General features: G+C 44.8%; 2 protein-coding genes across 4 annotated transcripts in view; one reads left to right on the forward strand and one right to left on the reverse strand.

Annotated features, from left to right (window-relative positions):
• LOC121593187 (gamma-1-syntrophin) overlaps positions 1 to 9,098 on the forward strand; it is a 59,481-nt gene extending 50,383 nt beyond the window's left edge. Inside the window, exons 6-10 of one of the 2 annotated variants that reach the window (XM_041915349.1) lie at positions 2,201 to 2,341; positions 2,457 to 2,641; positions 2,717 to 3,100; positions 3,178 to 3,381; positions 6,968 to 9,098. In XM_041915349.1, the coding sequence (XP_041771283.1) occupies positions 2,201 to 2,341; positions 2,457 to 2,641; positions 2,717 to 3,100; positions 3,178 to 3,381; positions 6,968 to 6,973 (920 nt within the window). In that variant the 3' untranslated portion in view covers positions 6,974 to 9,098. Of the gene's footprint in view, positions 1 to 2,200; positions 2,342 to 2,456; positions 2,642 to 2,716; positions 3,101 to 3,177; positions 3,382 to 3,894 lie in introns of both variants that reach the window. The other variant, XM_041915348.1, reaches the window with a different exon arrangement.
• A 95-nt stretch (positions 9,099 to 9,193) lies between these two features.
• LOC121593185 (mitotic spindle assembly checkpoint protein MAD1) lies at positions 9,194 to 13,663 on the reverse strand. Of its 2 annotated transcripts, XR_006004742.1 has the most exons (6): positions 13,159 to 13,663; positions 12,902 to 13,086; positions 11,741 to 12,830; positions 11,513 to 11,659; positions 9,579 to 10,918; positions 9,194 to 9,440 (listed from the first exon to the last, which is right to left on the reverse strand). XR_006004742.1 is itself a non-coding variant. In XM_041915342.1 (5 exons), the coding sequence occupies exons 1-5, from the start codon at positions 13,277 to 13,279 to the stop codon at positions 10,188 to 10,190; spliced, it is 2,274 nt and encodes a 757-aa protein (XP_041771276.1). In that variant the 5' UTR covers positions 13,280 to 13,663; the 3' UTR covers positions 9,479 to 10,187. The 2 variants fall into 2 exon arrangements, 1 of the variants encoding a protein (XP_041771276.1); XM_041915342.1 differs by lacking the exon at positions 9,194 to 9,440 and having other exon boundaries at positions 9,479 to 10,918.
• Between the last annotated feature and the right edge of the window lie 1,896 nt (positions 13,664 to 15,559).

The following is a 15,559-nucleotide window of genomic DNA, read 5'->3' on the forward strand; positions in this document are numbered from 1 at the left end:
AGCCTTGCGACAACAAAGTGGAAAACGACATACACACTTCAAGTGAAGTACTGCAAAGCTCAAGTCGTCCTTTCTACCTTCCTTTCAAGGTGTGGCTGTGGGTGAGCTTTCTGTGTAAGCTGTACAGCTAGGAAGCCAGGCACGTTTTACCTTGTTGCTTCGCCGGTTTGCTAGCAGTGCGGAAGATACTTTCAATCAAGTTGCAAAAACTTTGGCCTACATTACGCAACTGCTGGGCGGCAACACGGTTTGCGATGGCTATTCGTCGTCTGCGTATAAAGAGTAAAAAGTTACCACAACAAAACACTTTGTTTGAAGGGAGCAACGCCGGACTGACTTTCGTGATGTAATTTACGCTCAGTACTAGCTTTTAGTACAAAGTGTGCACTCAGATTGTACGGAGTATTGTTTTTAGTAATTATTTGCTGCAGGGATGTCGAAGCCACTATGTCGTGATATGTGGTTGTATGTGAGCCTATTGAATATTTAGATTCGAAGCAGTGGCTTTTTTAGTTACTTATAAAACTTCTATGAGTATGATTTCTTTAGAATAATTTCCCGACAGGAACGCCCAGAATAGACGCGACTTGCCCTATTCTAAAAAGGAGGTGGTTTATGAAACAAATGCATGATTCAGAGTGTTTCATATGATCCAATGAAGTTGGCATCAGTGCTGCAAAATGTCACTGGCAATGTCATAAAAAAATCGGACTGAAACAAAATCCATTTGATCGTCACGTACTCAATTGTGATAATCAGAGGGCATACTCAGAACGGTTTGTGTGACCAATACATACTTCATGATATTTTTGCGACCATCGCATGGTACGTCACTATGTGATGATTTTTATTCACTCTGATCAGTTTTTCAAAATGTTAAAGACATATCGATGACAAATTCCTGCTGAAACAAAATCATGTCAGCGTCAAAAGTTCTACTGTGATGATCAGAGGCGAGCCTCAAACAGTTGGTGCGACCATCACATGCTTGGTGACATTGTGTGCAACCAACTCTTGGTCAGTCACTTGGTCGCGACATTTTCAGTCTCGCTGAAGTTCATCACTGATCATCTCAGTTGTGTGCGTGAGCTGATTTGAGCTTCGTTTCAGTCATGAGTATTGGTGAATGAAACAGTGGCATTTGGCAGCATTGTTCACATCCAGAAAAATGATTAAGCTTGTGACGGCATTAAGCTAAGCTTGTCAGTCAGAGTATCGCGTTTAACTCAAGAATTCGCATGTCGTTTTCGGCATGTAATGACGCATTTTTATTGAGTATCAACAATTATCATAAAGCTACCACGTATATGTTCATGGTTTTCGTTGGTGAATATCTCGTGATGCTCATGACATTTTGCAGCACTGGTTGGCATCGCGATCGCAATCGCGAAGTCCTGGTCGCAAACTTCTTGTTCGAAAACTTCTTGGTCGCAATTCTTAGTCGCAAAATTATTGGTCGCAAAAATCTTGGTCGCAAATTCCTTGGTCGCCAAATTCTTAGTGGCATACTTCTTGGTCGCATACCTCTTGGTCGCAGACTTATTGGTCGCATATCTCTTGTTCGCAAACAACTTCTTGTTAGCAAACTTCTTGGTCGCAAAAATCTTGTTCGTAAAATTCTTGCTCGCAAAATTCTTGTTTACGCACTTGTTGCCAAACATTTGCTAAAGAGTAATTCCTTTTTTTACCCGTTAGAAAATCCAATGTCCCGTTTGTCATCATGTATAAATTTTTTCATTAACTCTGTCTGCCCGAGGTAACTAAAAGTATTACAACTCCTTCAAAACCCTCTATTATCTTTATAAAGACAGAAACTGAGGTTTGACAGTCCCGGAAAACGCCGAAAAAAAGCATTGTGTTTCGCACACACACACACTTTTAACGTCCGTTTGCTGAAAACTTCTTCTCCCGGAAGCGGAACTCTCGTCCAAGTTTGCCTGCAATTAGCTTGAAAGAACCAATTTCCACTCCCTTCGTTCACGAACACCTCCAACAGTGCGCGGGGAAAGGTGCATCATTTATCATGCAGCAAGTTCCAGCTCCTCCAGAGCCAGTGTCCATGGTTGGAGAAGTGCTGGTTTCAAAGTCACCCGTCAGTCATCCGAAACTGCACCCCCGGGTGTGCTGCATCCAAAATGAACTGAACTCAATAATTTATTCCATCCTTTTTTTGCCCCTCCACCACATCTCACTCCTCCAGTAAGCCGAGAAACGCCCGAATCGGACAATGATGCGACGTGCGCAGAGCTGAAGGCGGACGAAAACTGGAAATCGGTCAACAGTAGCCGCCCGGTGTCCATCAGCTCCGAGCCGGAAAATCGATGGATCGACTTGGTTTCGGGTAAGTGCTTTGTGTGCCGCTAAAATGATGCATCGACACAATGTTTCGGGATGATTGATTTGCCCAAACCCGCACTATATCGTTGAAAACGAACCCAAACTATCCCCCCCCACAGTGCCGCTGATGATGGCATACGTTACGAGGTACATCTACGGCACGGACAAGCTGCGACCGAACGCGTTCGAGGTGCGCGGACTGAACGGGACCACCACCGGCATCATACACTGCGACGATCTGGCCATCCTCAGCCAGTGGCTCAAGTACATCACGGACAATGTGGTCGGACTGACGAGCCTGCAGGTACTCCACGGAAACTCCACTGTCCACACACAGCACAGCACACTAAGCCGGAGATTCCCCTTTTCCTCCCGCTAGATGAAGCTGTTCAACCGGAACTTCCCCGTGGGCGAACGGATCGAGTACATGGGCTGGGTGAACGAGGGCGTCATCAACAATCACATCTCGTGGCAGAGCTACAAGCCCCGCTTTCTGGTGCTGAAGGGTACCGAGGTGATGCTGTTCGACTCGCCGCCGCTCAACGTGACCGGCCTGACCAAGGCGAACGTCGCCTACAAGGTGTACCAGACGATGTTCCGCGTGGTGAAGGAGTCGGAAACGGTCGACTCCCGGCAGCACTGCTTCCTGCTCCAGAGCTCCGGTCACGAGCCGCGCTACCTGAGCGTGGAGACGCGCCAGGAGCTGCTGCGGATCGAGAACAGCTGGAACGCGGCGATCGTTACGAGCGTGATCAAGCTGGGCGTAAGTGTTGGCGGGAAATGTTTCTAGTGTTGTTGCTACTTTCTACGGTTTTAAATATCACCTCTGTTTCTTTTTAGCGCAAAACGTTCGCCGTCTCTCATCACGGCAAGACCGGCGGACTAACCCTGGACTGGCAGGCCGGATTCTCGCTCACGGAAGGGGCCGAAGCGGCCGTAATCTGGCAGTACAAGTTCTCGCAGCTACGCGGCTCCAGCGACGATGGCAAATCGAAGCTGAAGCTCCACTTCCAGGACCACGAAACGCGCAGCATCGAAACGAAGGTATGCAGTCTTCACCCGGGCATTAATTTTGTTTGTTGTCACATGCTTTTTCGTTATTGCGTAGCGTTCCGCAAAGTTCCTGCCAACTTGGCGCACACTGAATGGTGTGCGTGCTGGGTTATGGGTTGTTTTCTGCATTCTTTCTTGTTAAATGCGTGCTCACATTCAATGAATGGCTTTGACACTTCGAATCTCTCCGTCAGATTCGTGGATGTCTTTGTAGTGGTTTTTTTTTCTAATTGTTTGTTTTTGTATTTTGGAATTTCCAATTGAACTTCGCTTCCGTAGTAGAACCCCGGCACTGGCTAGGGCACTGTAGATGAATGCGCCCGTGTCGTAAACAGAATGTTGATGCTAATTTGGAGTTTCTATATTTTTTCTTCCTTTCTCTTTTTCGCTTCTCCGCCATCATCCGCCATCATTCAAATAAAAAAAATTGCGATTGGTTCTGCCCCCCCCCCCGCCATTTTCCGACCTAAAAACTCCTCCTCATCATCATCCCTTGGGATAAAGGAACTCGAGTGTCATGTGCTGCAAAGTTTGCTGTTCTGCATGCATGCTTTTCTGACAGCGAAAGTTGCTTCCGTCGATCCCACCTTCCTGAGCTCGATCCAGCAAGCCTAGAGACGCGGAAGACGTCCCCAGCGGTCTTTCTTCAGGCGCGACGGGTAGTCGAGATGTGCTGCCTACTACACTTTCCCGGCCACCCCCGGATTGGGCTGAGACATTTTACAGGTCCAAAGCGAGAGAGAGAGAAAGAGAGAGAGACACACACATACACACTGTGACAAATACGGGATATCTTTCCGGTTAAAACGTCCCGACTCCCTTTGGTCCAACGTCTCCCAGCGTCCCAAGCGATATAGAGCAATTGTCAACCGAGAGCTTACAGACTTAAACGAATTCTAACGCAAGAGAAGTGTCAACGCAATAACGACTAAGTAAATCCAAAACCCATTCATCAGCAGCGTGAAACCGCAGGAGCAGGGTTTCAGGTGTGGTGAGGTGGTGATCCCATCACCTTTGGCCACCTGGACTGGATGTGGACTACTACCCCGTTCAATGTGTGTCGACGGAGACGTTTTTAGCTTTATCCCAGAGCCTGTAGGCATTAGTTTAGATTGTTCAAAATATGGCAAAGGTTAGAAATTAGGTGGCAACCAATCGCTCCGAACGGGGTAAGGTGGTCGAACGAAGTGGACGTTGGTCCTCGGTGGTAACGATCCAATTAAAAGGTTAGGTTTCATTCGTTGTGATTGTTGGCTAGTTGTTTATTGAACTAGAGAGAAGCACGCATGTATGAGCAGGTACATGGAGGTTGCTTTTCCGTGACGGATAAGTTTGAGTTTTAAGTTTGTTGGATAGATATACCATCAGTAAGGATATAAACTAGTGAACAGATGTAACCCCCCTGGCACAAGCATGTTGAGATCTTCCCAGCACAAAATAGCAACTCCAATGAATGGACAATCTCCTTCTCCTTTCCAGTATGTGTGCGAAAAACGAGAAATGTACTGACAAAGTTTTCTACACTTATGCCGATCTTTAATTATATCATTTCAAAGACAGTTTTCATCAATTCAAAGCGAGCATTTAACCATGGTCACCTTGTTTGGTAAAGTTCACAATCTATCCAATTGTGCTATTGATCCATAACTTCCCTTAGACTGCAGTGATTGCTCCCGTATGGGACGACCTCTAGCGTCTCAGTGCGCACTCCCACCCGTGTTTTTAGATTGATGGCAGCTATTTTCCTGATGAGCTGCTGCTGATTGTTCCTTCCTTTCTCGGGACAACCCCCCTTCATTGCATGCTAACATGTGCAACCCGTTCCGCCACCGACAGGGGACCCCAATGCTCCCTAAGGTCCTATTTCAACGTGTAACACAACTACCGGGCATAGCTTTTATTAAGCAACAGAGACGTGCGAAGTGGGTTACACGGATTTAATTGCGAATTGCCACCAACGATTGCGTGTACCAAGTAGCTGGGATGTATTACTGTGTGGTTAAAAGGAGGGTAATTATCAAGTCACACAAACATAGCATGGTGAGCTGGCCCCTGAACCACATGAGAACGATACATGAAGTCCAGTCCCAGTGTGGTTTGATTGAATAGCATTGAATTGAATATGGTGAGGTGCAAAAAAAAAGGAAAAACAAGTACCATTTTCTTTCCCCCAGTTGGGATGTCAAATTGATACCCCGAGACGAGTTACAGTTGTTAGTAAATGGAATGTGTTATAACATGGAAAACCCCAAAAGCCTGTATCCGAATTGAATTTGTGCACCCTTCCTTCGATTTGTACATCACACCGGAACCTTTAGAAAGCATAAACACAGCACATAAATACATAGCTCCAATACAGCTACTATAAACAAAAAAGAAGCTAGGTTATACTAGACGCACGTGCGCACTCCGATATAGTTGTTAAAGTAACGTCTAAACTAGAAGTAATGAAAACATCTCTTTCAGTGCCGCAAACCGAGCACACTGATACACTGTACCCACCAAAAAACGAAATACAACAAATTTAAAACAAATACAACCGAAAGAAAGCGATTGAAGCAAATACCAATGTTAAATAGATATTAAATCGAAGCCCCCGAATGTCTGCCGAGATCAAAAGTAGAACAATTTCATAATTAACCACACCAACACCTTGTTAGATAGATTGTAAAGCAAAACCAAACATTTAACACATCAAAGAGTTGAAAGAGTTAAACGTAAAGCAATGGAGAGAAGAAAACAAGCAAACAAACATAAAACTTCAAACTTAACCAAACCATAACACGTCTATAACCCAGAAGCGAACTGGATATCTAACTCCACTATACTACTACCACTGCTACCAATAACTAACAACACCTGCAAAAAAAGCAACATGCTGCAAATCCAACATATACTTGTATATCTAAATAAAATAGACAACCGAAGAAAAAGGAGAAAAAAAAACTCCACAAACTAGTCAAGAAATTATGAAAACAAAAATCAAATTACTAAACTACTAACTTCTTTAGTGAAGAACGCGCAGTCACATGGGAAATAGTTAAAACCTGGTGTATAAACGGAAACAAAAACACACACACACACACACACACACACGCCGACACACATTAATATTGGTAACTGTTACCAAACTGTGGGCACAAACTACTTGTAAGTGTGACTAGCAAAGAAGAATAGCAGCAAACTTGAGTTAGACACCAAAACACAAACAGCAAACAGCAAATCAATTGCTTCAAATCAGTTCAGACCAACTAAGGAAACACATTGTAACAACTGTCTTTCCTGTTAGTGCTATTAGCCGCCGGCGCTTAGCATTTGTCTATTAGGCACTTGTTTTGTTTTCCTTTGTTTTGTTTGTTCTAGATTTGATTCCGTTTTTTTTTTGCATCCTTTCTCTCCGTTTTTGCTCTGTGCTTGAGTGACATGGTTTATACCTCTGGTTTTTGGTAACAATAGTTTATTGTTAATTGGTTACTTTTCATCTTACTTTTGCTTTCTTCTACCGCCTCTTTCTGCCTACTTCTACAACCACACTTTCCTGATCTGCTGTCTTTTCATGTCTTTCTCTTAATTCTAGATATAAAACTGCCCTGTTTGCTTTCAGCAAAATTGATACACACAGAACAATGCAACCACAATGCCATATTACAGTGTGAAAAGTAAGCTCAAAGGGAGCTGTTAGTTAATTTAACTTCATTTTTACCTGAAATACAGCAAAAAGGGGGAGGGAAACACAACTAATTATATCGCTTTGTCGCGAATTACAGTGAGGCAATTACTTTTACGTGTCTTATATAGAGCAAACACAGAGTGTAAAATTGAACCAAACAACAATATTCCAATATGTAGCAACACTATAGGAAGAAAAGTTAAAAGCACGTGAACTGACAAAAAAAAACATTAAAATTTGCTCATTAGATCCCGATTTACCGAATCTATAGCAACTGCATCGGAAAGTAGTGCAGTACTTTTGAGTGATTTGAGCATCTTAATAATTACACATTAACACACTCTCGCATGTTCACCATTGTCTGCAAAAATGGTTTATGAAACTGTCTGTTGATATTTGATTGCTTTATACTGTGACAAAAACAAAAGGTGGGGAGGGGGGTGTGAACTATTTTTTTACACTTAACACTAAAACACACGCATACACACTCATACTACAAGCGTATATCGTTGTTATCGCCTGCTAAGAGTTTTGGGTGCTTGTTAAGAAACTGTTCCCGTAATTAATACATACTTTACAATCGTTAACTGCACAACACTAGGAGAAATTGAAAGCAAAAAGCCCAATGCTTCGTATTATTGCGATTCTGCAATCTTTTTTACGCACAAAATTAGCCGAGCTGTTGTTTTTTTTTTTGCCTTCCAAACATTAAAGGCAGATGTATTTACAATTATAATGCTCTTCCAAAGTCAGGTATTGGGAGTCGTGCATTATATGCTGTGGGCTGTCTTTACACACCTTCTTTGACTATCATAGGAACAAGGGTTTAGGTGATTCATTAGCTTACTTTAAAAGGTTAGATTATATTATTAAATTGCACGCAGTGCTAAATATTTTACATTTACATTTGCAAAAGCAAAACACAACAACACAAACGAATGTGAAAGAAAAAGATCTGACCTAGGGAAGGAATAGAAAACGTATAATCAAACAATTGTTCACTTGAGAAAGTAGACAATAGGACGTGTCTGCTTCTTTGTGTGTGTGTGAGAGAGAGAAAGAGAGTGAGAGCAAGATAAAAAAGAGTCCGCAAAAGAAAGCTATACATTACTGTAGGGTATATACAAACACGCATATATACAATATATTGCTATTTAACGGAAAATCTATCCCTGTCAACATATATTTACACGAGATCGCTCGGGCAACAATTTTCCGTACATCTTCCCTTTGTATAATCCACATACATACACACACGACTGGACGGGATGCAGGCACAACTTCTTCCCTGCGAATGTGTATTCCCAGTGCAGTGTAACAGGATGTTAGTAGAGCTTCCTTTCAAAAACAAATATTTTTCTGTGCACAAACAAATGGACGGGTTTGCCCTCGTATTCAAACATTTCCAAATCATTCCTTTCGTAGAAATGGTAGTGCTAATAATAAAAAAAAACACTGACCATAAACTTTTATCACACACTGTATCTCTCTCTCAATCTTTGAATATCCCGATTAGCCGGACTGTACTGTATGCAGGACAGAGCACACTTCTTCGAATGCACCGCCGCCCATTTTTAAAAACGAAACGATATACCAAAAAAAACAAAACAAAACGACAAGTAAAAGATTGTAAAACCAACTAACCACAAACACATTAAACGCACATTAGTAAGGGATAGGAAAGGGATAAGTCAATAGTCATCACTAAACCAAACCAAACAGTGGTGCAGGAAGCGCAGTAGAATTGCAGCAGTGAGCACAAAATTGGATTGGGTATGTAAAAGAATTGTAAAATTGTGCTGGAAGGACACGCAAGGATGGTAGACGGTGCAGAACACAGATCACATTCTAAGTCAACTAATCATTTGCTTAGGGCGTACAGGTTAGGTTAGGTTAGGTTTACCTGGTTTATCTTGATTGAACTGTAACAGCTGGTAAAGGGCTTTCAATGAATACTAATTATGTGAAAATGGTTTGGTTGGTAAATAAACAACTTAGTTTAATACTTACTCCATCATAAAACACGAGTAAACCGGAATCAGGCAAATCAGTTATGTATGAAGCTCAAATAGAAATGGGATTAAAAAGGAACAAAATAAGTAAGTAACAGTGCTATACTTACCAACTCTACTCGTCTTTGAAAGCTGGATTGCCGCTCTAGTTCACTTCTTCGTCGCCTGACAGAATTAACTCTCCGGTGTGCACCGGGGTTGTCGTTTTTGTAAAACGGTGACTCTCTTCCGGTTGCGTTCCCGCCCACACTGGGAAGTGGTACTTGAGTTCTTGATTGTCGACATGATCGAAAAACCGATACCCAAAATAAAAGCTGAAAAATGTGATGTACTACAAAACACTACGCGCAGGCACTCACTCCTGCTCACTTTGTTCGGCACACATCCGAAATTAATGACCGTAAGAGGAAACAATTTTTACTGTTTGCATTATTATTTTGGTAGCCGAGTTGCCTACACCTTCCTGTGATTTGTTTTATTGGATTGGTTTATACCATTTGACTTACTTTTTAATTATTAAATCTTTACAATCTTGGTATCATCGTGGGGAAACCTCGTTATACCCTTCTTGCCTTCTAGCATTGCTGATTTTTGCTTTATTCAATTTGTAATGTACACAACAAAACAAAATGCTGCACTGCACACCATCCAATGTTCCACACTTTCTAGTTTAAAATAAAAAAACGGCTTCAACACAGTTCAACAAAAGCCACCTTCACTACACATTTTCTCCTAATGAAATGACTGGACAGTTACGAGATGCTTCTTACCCGGCTCTCTATCTCTCTATGCGGTATTGCATAGCCTTCTACACAGTGCCTACTTTAATCCAGTAAAATTAATATGACTTTTGGGAGGGTGGGGCGCCTTATTTTGACGTTAATGAAATTTAAGTGAAACGGCAAGCAGCAGCAATGCAACTTTCCAGACCATTCTAGATATATGCGTGGAAAAAAAGGTGCACTGAACTGTGTGTCCTTGTTTGGAGCCAGCAAACGGGCTCGATAACGGGGATCTGCTGACTATTTTTTCTGTTTTGCTTGACGTTTCGGGTGGGTGTCTTATGAATGATCTCTGATAGCAGTTTGGCTGGACCAGCTTCTTACTTCCCACATTCACTCGGCGTTACAGTACTGCACCGTCATGGTGGTCCGATTGAACAGCTCGAGCGTGAGCGAACTGAGAAAGACGGGCACCGAGTTGTGCGTTTTAAACTGCGTCTCGACCAGATCGCGCAGCGACGCGGCATAGTCCGATTCGAGCAGCGTCAGCACACTGCCGTCCGGTGCGAGCGCAAAGTTCAGGTACTCGTCCGGGCTTTCCGCGTACTGGCTGCGCAGCTGAAAGTAGCTACCGCTGATGCGGTCAATCTTGAAGCCGAACAGCAGATTCACCACGGTGCGGAAGTCTTCCGACGACTGCTGGTACAGCTCCTTCCGCTGGTCGTACTTGGCCTGCAGCTCCTTCAGCTGCATCCGCAGGTCGACCGATTCCTTTATCTTCATCGTCATGTTGCCCGTCTCGTCCGTGTTGTGCAGACACTCGGTCAGATCTTGGTTCGTTTCCTGCAGCCGCTGTATGTGCAGCTTCAGCCGCTCGATTTCGGCCATCAGCTTCAGCTTCGTGTTATGCTCCGCCACGATATCTTCCGTCGCCGGGCTGTTGATGTAGCGCACCAGCTTCGTTGTTTGGCTCGGGCACGGGCGGTTTATCTGTGCCCTTAGCGTTCGGTTTTCTACCTCCACCTCCAGCTCGTCCTTGCGCCGCGTCAGGCGCTCATTCTCCAGCCGCAGCTCGTCAATCTCTTTGCGCAGCTTCTCGTACTGCTCGGACGTTAGTACGAAGCCTAGATGTGTAGTAGGAGGTTTGAAAATGGGAAATTAAGTAAAGTTTACTGTTAGAAATAATTTGCCGTAGAAGAAATGCACCTTTGGTGGAACTCTTACCTTACCTTGAGTTATAAAAAAAACTACACCTAATTTCTACTTAAATCATAAATATACTTCTGAAATACCAAACAACATGCCCGTCATGGGTTCAGCACCGTATGTATGGACTGAGTCACCATGCCCAGAACAGACTATCATCCTGCTAAGTGTGAGCACACCCACAAGCCACGGATTGCCAAGCTCATTAGTGGCTTAGGCAGCTCTAGACCGACCAAGTATATTGTGCCAAATAAGAAGAAGTAATACCTATTGTCTACGGGGATGCTAAATACGTAACGAATGTTCGTGTATTTTTAGTACAACGTAATACTTCATTAAACACTTTTACATTGCGACGCCACAAATGAGGTTATTCCTACACATAATAATTCCTACATAGAAAAAGATAGTTCTCCTGTGTGCTTTGAATGCAACGGAAGGAACATTTTTCTCTACTCTTCCAGCTAAAAATAAAACAAAGGTACCACAAATAATCAACTTCGTTTACTTACTGATATCGGGCAACACTTTGTTCGCTTGCAGATCGGCCTCCTGCTTCTGGCACAGATCCTTGTACCCGGTCAGCGTCTTTTCCAGCATTTCGATCCGTGCCCTTAGCTGCTTCTTGTCCGCCTCACTGCCCACGACGGAATGGCTAACTGTTTGGTGTAGAAAAGAAGTCCTGTTTTAGTACCATCACCACTCGCAAAACCATCCTCACTGTCCCACGTTCCACTTACTCGTAAGATCATTCTCGTAGCTTTCCAGTAGCTGCTTGAGATAGTCCCGCTCGCCCGTCACCAGGTTCAGCTTCTTCTGCGCCCGATGCACGATGCTCTGCAAACCTTCCTGGGCCCGCTTGTAGTCAGCGAGCCGCCCGTTCAGCAGCGCATTCTCCGACTGCAGCTCCTCGATGCGCCCCTGTATCTGGTGCTTCTCCGTCTGCACGGACGACTGCTCGTTCGCCAGCACCAGATCCTTCTGCAGGATCTGCTCGATGCGGTTGCGCATCGTTTTCGCGCTCACCAGACTCTCCTTGGGCGTGTAGTCCTTGCCGAGCTGGCGCCACTCGACCAGCTCCCGCTCGAGCTCCTTCACGCGCACCTCCAGCGCCGCCGACAGCGCATCCTTCTGCTCCAGATCCTTCAGCCGCGCCTGCGAGCTGGCCACCTGCTCCTCGAGCAGCAGCTTGTCGCCGATCAGGCTCTGCAGGTTCTTCAGCTGGTCCTTCAGCCGCACGTTCTCCTTCTCGAGCTCGGTGGTGTTCGCCAGCCGGTCGGCCGACACCTTCGACAGGCTTTTCCAGTCCTCGTAGCTGCCCACCTCGTACTCGAGCGTTTTCACGCGCGATTCCGCCTCCGCCAGCCTGTCCTGCGTCGCTTCCAGCTCGCGCTTCGTTTGATCGTACGCGTCCGCCTTGCTCTGGAGCGTGTCGTTGATTTCGCGCGTCGTGTCCAGCTCGTCCTGCGCGAGCGTCAGCTGCTGCTCGAGGTCGTTCACCTGGGTGGTGAGGTCGCGTATTTCCGTGTTCAGCTCGCCGGTGTCCGAATCGTACTTCTGCTCCAGCCGCTGCAGCGCTTGCCGCAGCTCGAACTGCCGCCCGTCGGCTTCGGTTTTGAGCTGCTGGAGCTGGGTGCGCACTTTGTTCAGGTCCTGCTTGGCAACGTGCTCCCGCTTGCGGACGAGCTGCAGGTGCTTCTCGAGATCGGTCACCTTCTGCCCGCTGAAGCCTAGCTCCTTCTCGAGCGAGGATATTTTGTGCTGGTTGCGCAGCTGCGTCGTTGCCATTTCCGTGTTGAGGTGTTCAATTTCCTTCTTCAGGAACGTTATCTACGGTGGGTGGGTAAAGAGACGGGTAAACCGCGGAACCATCACCAAAAAAAACCCATTCGTTGCCTTACCCTTGAGCGTGCCTCGATCAGATCGGCCTTTATACGACGCGTCTCCCACGGACTTTGGGCCACCTGCGTCGTGGTGGTGTAGCCGGTCGCAGTTGTCGAAAACGAATCGCCGCTAACGTTCCCTTCGTACATCGTGTCGGTGGTCCTATCACACCCCGGGCCGGATATGCGGCGTTTCTTACGGCCTACAGGAAGAAAAGAATAGTGCATTGCAGCAGGCTGGTCGGTCTTTCAACCCACAATCCACCCTCACTTACTCAGCTCGAACGAGGCACTGTTTTCGAAGCTCAGCCGGCTTGAGCCGATCGCGGTAGACGAACTCATCCCGTACGTCGTTAGCGTCTCATCGCATCCCTCGCCGTCCATCGTGGTTTGCATCGCGGCCGCCACCACTTGTTTGTGCCGAGTAAGCTTGCCTCACACCACCAACCTGCACCGCTGCTCGAGATGGGAGACTCGCTGGACCGGTGTCTTATCGCCGGGAAAACTGCCACCTGTTCCGTGTTGCTCTGTTTTCTTACACGATTTTGCAGATACCGGTATGCTTTACTTTTCTGCAGACGATCCTTTTTGGCATCACCGTATGATGCCTGTTGTTGACAATAGTTTCGTTAAAAATGTGCATGAGCTTTCGTTCAGTTTGCCGTTTGACGTTTGTTTGGTGGTTCAACGAAACGCCGCTTGGTGGCGCTTTCATCAGCAAAAGGGCAAAAAGCCAGGGATGGGAAACTAACAAATTATTGTAAGCCAACACATTTGGTAGAATTTTTTTGATGACTAGCCTTTATGTTGCTATGGCTGTCCAATTATTCTTGCTGTACATAATGACACTTTTGTACGAAGGTGACTTCACTTGCAGAGGAAAAGGTTTAAAAAACAGTTATCAGACTACAATATTATAACGATTTTTTTATTGTAAGTTTTGTTTGAAGCGGTAGGGTAAGTGAGTTTAACCTTAAGCTGAGGTTAGGTTAGGTAGGTAGCTAAGTTAAGTGAATTTATTTTGCATTGATTTTACAATCGACTAGTAAAATCAGTACAATACAGTATGAGTGCTCAAACTGTCAAATTTAGAAAACCGCGTATCTCCGAATCCACGAATTCGAGTACGAGACTACCTATATTATTGAATTGAAATAGAAAAAAGACCAATTCATGCGTATGCAATATATTTTAGCGTATCTGTAATAAAATACAGTGAATCGCCGGTTATCCGAGTACCTTTTATCCGGCTGTCGGTATATCCGTGTTGTTGTGAAATGACAGTTCAATATAAAGGTGACATTCCTTGCTCAGGAAGGTATTTAAAATATCGTTATCAGAACGTGATTGTCATCACTGGAAACACTAAAAATTAAGGCAAATTTTAAATATTTTCATTGAACAAACATGAAGGTCGTAAAAACTGACTAGGCTTGACAAAAAAAAAAAACAAAACAAAAACAAATCTTTCTGGGTTATGAGACACAAAATCCTGCGAAACTTCGTTTATTTCTTTTATTCGGGCAACTGTTTATGATGAGGGCCGGTCTCGTGGTACAGTCGTCAACTCGTACGACTTAACAACATGCCCGTCATGAGTTCAAGTCCCGAATCTACCGTGCCACCTTTCCTGCTATGGGGGGGAATCAATAAGTCACTGCCGAGCCCCGATTAGTGGTACAGACAAGCCTTGACCGAGAACGGTTGTTGTGCCAAAAGAAGAAGAAGTTTATGAAAATAAATGTTTTTCAATCGGTAAATTTTCTCAGTAAGAGGTTTGCAAAAAAAAAAAACAGTTATCACACAATATTGTTGAACTTGATGTATGCTCAGATCACTACATCATCCAAGAATTGTAAACCCTTCAACATCTATCATTCATTTGCTGCATTTTCAGCTACAAAGACTATTCTTCAAAACAAAACTAAAATGTAGAAGCCCCTCAATACAATCTGGTAATTAAAATAAACCAACCCTCCAGCGAATTGCAGTCGAATCTAGTATATGTGAATGCAAAAAATGTGACACCACCAATCAAAGGGATGGAAAGAATTTACTCGACTATTCCGCCGCACCGAGCACAAAAAGCAGACCGCCGCCACTACCAAATTCCTCACCAAATGACTGATGGCACTGATGGTAAATTCCAAATGTGCAGTCAATTGTAGAAAATGGACCCTTCCTTCCATTGCCGCACGTGCACACCGACGACTTCCTCACACCGCCATCATCACCACCACCACCACCACACGGATGCCCACGAGTGCAATGTTTATTAAAATGCTGATAATAATCCGATTTGAAATTTAATTTTCGATAAGCCATAGCAATAGGTATCGCCCGTCCCGTCTCTTTCTGGCCCTTCCGACCACACGGGGTGTGTGCGTATTGGCATCACCCTTGGTGCCTCGCTTGGTAGGAAGCTAGCAAAAAAGCGAAACAAGTGTATCGACCCGAGACTCATCCCCGGGACAGAGACTTTCCACTCTTCCAAGGGAATACGATTTACCATTTTAAGCTACACTCTGTGTGCGGCTGCAGAGAAGGACTGAACGAGACAACATTAATAATAAAAAACGAAAAGTGAAGCTAACGCTGAGGAGCGCTAATACAAGGTCCTCGTCGGGAGGGCAAACAATTCGATGACCGACCGGTTCGGTACCGCCGCGGCCGCCA

This window comes from Anopheles merus, chromosome 2L (genome assembly GCF_017562075.2).
Source record: "Anopheles merus strain MAF chromosome 2L, AmerM5.1, whole genome shotgun sequence".
NCBI lineage: Eukaryota > Metazoa > Arthropoda > Insecta > Diptera > Culicidae > Anopheles > Anopheles merus.

Bases quoted from the DNA above. Each gene is read 5' to 3' on its own strand.
- LOC121593185 (XM_041915342.1), bottom strand. From the start codon at position 13,279: ATGCAAACCACGATGGACGGCGAGGGATGCGATGAGACGCTAACGACG. The intron at 12,831-12,901 runs GTAAGGCAACGA...CACCCACCGTAG, and splicing joins TGATCGAGGCACGCTCAAGG to ATAACGTTCCTGAAGAAGGA. The intron at 11,660-11,740 runs GTAAGTGGAACG...TACACCAAACAG, and splicing joins CTACGAGAATGATCTTACGA to TTAGCCATTCCGTCGTGGGC.